The 5,552-nt window shown below is 53.4% G+C and overlaps 1 protein-coding gene across 1 annotated transcript; it reads left to right on the top strand.

Annotated features, from left to right (window-relative positions):
- The first annotated feature begins 474 nt into the window (after positions 1–474).
- INMT (indolethylamine N-methyltransferase) lies at positions 475–4,827 on the top strand. Its single transcript, XM_004269955.3, is given in 5 exon segments — positions 475–510; positions 512–626; positions 2,160–2,367; positions 4,386–4,431; positions 4,433–4,827. Coding segments are annotated over 5 exon segments (789 nt in total). The 3' UTR covers positions 4,817–4,827.
- The last annotated feature ends 725 nt before the right edge of the window (positions 4,828–5,552 follow it).

The raw sequence follows: 5,552 nt of genomic DNA on the forward strand, positions 1-5,552 counted from the left end.
CTGTTTTCCACCCTACGGGTTTCTCCTTTCTTCATCTCATCTTTCCACCAATCCCAAAGAGGGAAGCATCCTTGACCTATTCCAGATGCTGGTCTCTCTGTGTCTTTGTCCATCTGTGTCTCTCTCTTAGCTCTGTGGCACTGTCCCTCTGCCTCATGCTCTCCCAACCTTAACCCTCACCCGCAGTACGGACACTCAAAACATCACCTCTCAGGAGCCAAATACTGAGAACCCCCAGGAGCACATGCTGGCCACCCTGTTGCATTTCTGTGTTGAGATAATTATCAAACAGATAAACTCCAGCCAGAAAAACTAACATCCTGGCCTGACTCCAACTATGTGGAATCTGAGCTCCTCCCTGGGCAGGAGGGTCTGTCTAAGGAGATTATGAAACTCCTGATGGGAAGAGGCAGGGAGAGGAAAGTGGATATAACAGGACTGCAGCAATGGAAACACAGCCAGGTCCCAGCTAGAATGGAGGGCAAGCTGTACACAGGAGAGGACTACAAGAAAGTTCGACTCCGAGGACTACTTAAAGACGTACTACGCCTTCGATTCAGGCACCGTAGCTGAAAATGAAATCTTGAAATTTAACCTGAAAAACCTCTTTGAAACCTTCTCTTCAGGTGAGTGTCTGGTCTCCATCTCAGGGAGAGACAGGGCTGCACCTGACAGGAAGGGCTGCCGGCGGCAGCGGACCTGTCCTCTGGGACACTGCTCACCAAGGATGTCGCAAAGGCAGCTCAGCCTGTGAACCCATGAGGACCTCTGCTGGGTGGCCACTGAGCGGGACCTAAGCACTGGCCTTAGAAGCCAAAGAGCCAGGCTTGAGTCTATGACAGTCAGTCTCAGCTTCTTCCCCCTGTGAAATGGGAAGGTAACTCCTGAGCTGTGTGGCTCACAGGCTCATGCTGGAGGGGATTTGAGACAACAGACATGAGCACACTGCCCGCATCTGACTATCTCTGCCTGTCTTCCCTTAAAGCTGGGCTTTGTAGCCTTGGCTCATGAATCCCCTTGAAAATCTGAGGAAAGCTCTGGTGCACAGGCGTGCACGTGCACACACACACACACACACACACACACACACACACACAGAGTCACACTCCTAATCTTTTACTCAGAATTAAGAGAGTTCATGGATTCACAAAGCCAAACCACAGCTCAGTTTACAAAACCCTGCTCTTGGGTGTCAGGCTGGGTGATCAGCAGGGATTATCGCCCAGGTTCCTCAGTGCACACAAGGAGAGGCTGAGGTGGGAAAGAGGCGGGTGGCCAGCCCAGGTCAGACTGCCAGTCAGTGGCAGCAGCGAACTTCAAGATCAGTTAACGCAGGGCTGCCATGCACAGTTGGGCAGGGAGTATACTGAACAATTAAAGGTTACTTAGTCACTCAGCAAACATTGCCTGACTATGTAATCAGTGCCAAGAATGGTATATTAACCAATGTCCACGAAAATACAGAGGAAAGAAAGCTTAAGGCTCACAGAGACATCTGAGGAGACTTTCTAGAGGAGGGACCGGCACTAAGCCTTGAAAAATAGACAGGTGTATTTCAATGGAGAGCGGAGGAGGGAGGAAGCAGGGAGAAGAGGGCAGTGCACTTAGTGCTACTCTGAGGCAAAGATCCTTCCCCTCAACTCATCACCAGATCCCCTTGCCTCCCCTGATTGGCTGAGCCAGTTTTGAACCCACTGGCTCAGGTCTTATCCCTTATCAGAAGCTCTGTCTTCTGCGAGGAGGAGGTGGGAGAGTGGGCCATGGGGGGGGTCACTCTCACCATTGTTTTAAACCCAGAGTCAGAAGTCTGTTGGAAATAAACCAGTTCCAACCAAGAAGTCATTCTGAAACCTGCCCAGAAGTGCAGAACTTGTCCTATCAGGCCTCTGGTAGCAACCCTTGGGGCAGCAGGGGGACGTGGTGTGTGCCAGGCTGTGCCCCACCTGCCAGCCGTCACCCCCTGAGCCCCAGGCGTAGGGGTCTGGACTCCCCACACAGCCTGGCTGCTACCCAAGGCAGGGTCGGGTCCCCTGTGAGCCACCCTCCCCTGCTGGCAAGCCCTGGGGCAGGGCAGAGCCTGGCATCTCCATCCACCACAGCTGGGCCTGGAGTAGGGTGTCCCCTGCTCCCACGCACCTGGAAAACACTGTCTCCTGCAGCAGGAGTGAGAGGTGATGTCCTGATCAACACTGGCCCAGGCCCCACCATCTACCAGCTGCTCTCGGCCTGTGAAGCCTTCCGGGAGATCATCGCCTCAGACCACTTGCAGCAGAACCCCCAGGAGGTGAAGAAGTGGCTGAAGAAGGAGCCAGGGGCCTATGACTTGTCCCCAGCCATGCAGTAGGGGTGTGAGCTGGAGGGAGACAGGTACCCACGGCCACCATCTCTCTCAGATGAGGTCTCCCCATCACCTGCAGGCCAGAGCCTGAACCTGCCACCCTGCTTCACCTGCCACTTCCCTACAGGTTCTTCCTGACCTGGGTCTCTGACCCAGAGCAACTTCCTCTCTTTGAGTGAGTCCTGCCTCCAGCCTCAGAGCTGCCTGTGCTCTTAGCTTTGGTTGCCCTACTGGGCTCTCCATACTTTGTATCCCACTCATCCTACAGAACCAGCTTCAGTCCCCACCTCCTCCTGGAAGCCTCCCCTGATTGCTCTAGCCCACACAGATCTCACTTTCCTCTGGTGCAGCTTCTCCTTAACCCTAATGTTGGAGGGGGACTTGTTATGGGAAGACATGGGCTTCAAGGAATCCCCCTGAAGCACTCTTACAAAATCCCACAGACCAACAGCACTGACCCTTCCAGGCACTTTCCCCATCCAGTTCACAGAGAGGGAACCCATCTACCAGAGCCCCAGAGGGCACAGGCAGGATGCTGGCCCTGATTTTGCAACTGAGGAAACTGAGGCCCAGACATGGAGAGTGGCCTCTAGGCCACCTTAGAGCCAGGACAAAGATCAGAGTTTAAATTCCTGACCGATCATTGGGCCCTGGGGCTCTGACCTAGTTATAGGTAGGGGCAGCCTGAAGTGGGAGAGAGCTGGAGGGTCTCTAAGCACAGGGTCTCCACATCAACCCAGCCTGGGCTTCATTCATTCCTGTCATCATTCACGGAGAGCATTCTGATGGTCACGCCTGCTTCTAGGTACTGGGACTATTACAGTGAACAGACAAAGTCTCAGCCCCAAGGAGCTCACATTCTAGTAGGGAAGACAACACAACCAAGCTAGATAGAGGTAGATATTCAGGGAAAAACAAGTGTTCTAGAGAACAATCTTCAGCTGAGTAGAGGCCTACAAGAGGTAGGGGTGCTGTGTTAGGTGGAATGGTGTCTTAATCACCTCGGGCTGCCATAGAAATGCCATAGACCCAGTTGCTTAAACAAAGACATTCATTTCTCACGGTTCTGGAGACTGGAAGCTCAAGACCAGGTCTGGTGAGGGCCCTTTTCCTGGCTGGTAGACAGCCGTCTTCTTGTTGTGTCCTCACAAGAAGGAAAAGGAAAGTCAGCAAGCTCTCTAGTGTGTCTTCTTTTAAAAGGCACAAATCCCACCATGAGAGGCCCCACCCTCATGATCTCATCTACCTCTAATTACCTGCCAAAGGCTCCATCTCCAAATACCATCCCATTCATGTTAGGTTTTCAGCATATGATTGTGAGGGGGACACAATTCTGTCCACAGCAGATGGTAAGAGGAGGCCTCTCCAGGGAGGAGCCCTCGGAGCAGCTTCCTGGGTGAGGTGAAGGAGAAAGGATGTGAAGATCTGGGGAAAGAGAGTGTCAGGCAGAGGCGACAGCAGGGGCCAAGGCCCAGCAATGGGAAAGAGCATGTTTAACAAAGCATATTTAAAGGGTCAAGGGCTGCAGGGAGGAGGCATGTGGATATGTTGTTTAATGTGTACAGTTTCAGTATGGGGTGATAAAAAATTTTGGAAGCAGACAGTAGTGATAGTTGCACACATTGTGAATGCAATTAATGCCCCTGAATTGTACATTTAAAGTGATTTAAATGGCAAGTTTTTGTTATATATATTTTACAACTTGAAAAATCAATAAGGCAAGGTATCAAAAATTGAATTATTTTGAATTATCAAGAAGAAAGATAAATAGAAGGGGAGGAAGGAGGAAGTGGACAAAGAGGAAGAAGGAAGAATTAACTGTCAAATCCCCCGTCACCTACCAGCTGTGTAGCCTTGAGCAAATCACTCAACCTCTCTGTGCCTCAGTTTCCTCATCTGGATAATGGTGGAAATACGATCTCCCTCAAAGAGTTGCTCAACAGGTTAAATCATGGGCCTTGCCCATAGGGAGCCCCTGCATAGGGGGCGAGGGGTGGAGGGATGTTGTCATAATTGTCTTCATCACCTCCATGACCCTCCCCCACAGGAGCAAGTGGCAGGAGAAGGAGGCCCGTCTCCAAAGGACAGTCACGTGGGTTACTGAAGTGGGATATGAACCAGCCACACCCACTGGGGCTCACCCAGGTGCCACCAGTTGACTGTGTGCTGACGCTGCTGGCCCTGGAGTGCGCCTGCCATGACATGGACGCCTACCGGGCGGCCGGGCGAGGCCTGGTCAGCCTGCTGAAGCCAGGCGGGCACCTGGTCACCGCGGTAGCCCTGCGCACCCAGCACTGCATGGTGGGCGCCAAGAAGTTCTTTGGGCTCCACCGGGAGAAGGAGACAGTGGAGAAGGCCTTGCAGGAGGCCGGCTGCCAGGTGCTGAGGTGCCAGTACTCCCGTGTCATCTCCTCAGAGGCCCACTGCATCAATGAGGGCATCTGCTTTGTGGTCGCCCGCAAGGGTCCCAGGGCCTGAGGCCAGCCTGGCAGAGAGGACCTGCCCCAGAAGGGAAGTCAGGGCCAGCGTTTCTTAGAGTCTCACTCCACAGCCCCCTAATGCAGGGCCAGCCTGAACTCTACCCCTTCATTCTTATTACTATGTCCCAAGATCACAGGTGAAAAGCAGGGTCTCCCTGCCCCCAGCCCAGGGGTCTGTCCCCCACACCCTTTTCTGGCTCATACTGCGCCAAAACATCAGGAAAATAAAGTGGCTCAGCTAGATGTTGCCTTAATTTTGTTCCTCCCCCACCCCCCGCAGACAAGGATTTGAGACAGGATCCCAGGAAGCACCAATAGGAGTGTGGGAAGGAAAGCAGGGAAGGCAGACAGACAGGCAGGTAATAAAGCGTGTGTCACCAAGCCCGTCACCACTGCGGGCAACTGGAGATCACCCGTCGGGGGGCTTCAGAGTCGCCCCACGCCAGGAAGTTGCGGCATTTGTCCACCAACTCCCAGGGTCGTGGTTGAGGGCTGCCCAGGGTGCATTAATTGGCCAGGATTGTTGAGCCTGCCTATCGTGTGCAACAGGGAGAGACACTCGGACAGAGACTGGCAGGGCTGGTCCCTGGAAGTTGGAGGGTGGGGCTGGTCTGGGCAGCCTGGCCCTTCTGCTGGAGGAACAGGACCTCAGGTTCTCAAAGCCCAAAGGCATCTGCAAGAACTAGATGATTTCTGGGCCAAACTCCTATTCCCCCTTGGGTGGGAAAACCAAG

The sequence above is a fragment of the Orcinus orca genome, chromosome 9 (genome assembly GCF_937001465.1).
Source record: "Orcinus orca chromosome 9, mOrcOrc1.1, whole genome shotgun sequence".
NCBI classification, from domain to species: Eukaryota; Metazoa; Chordata; class Mammalia; order Artiodactyla; family Delphinidae; genus Orcinus; species Orcinus orca.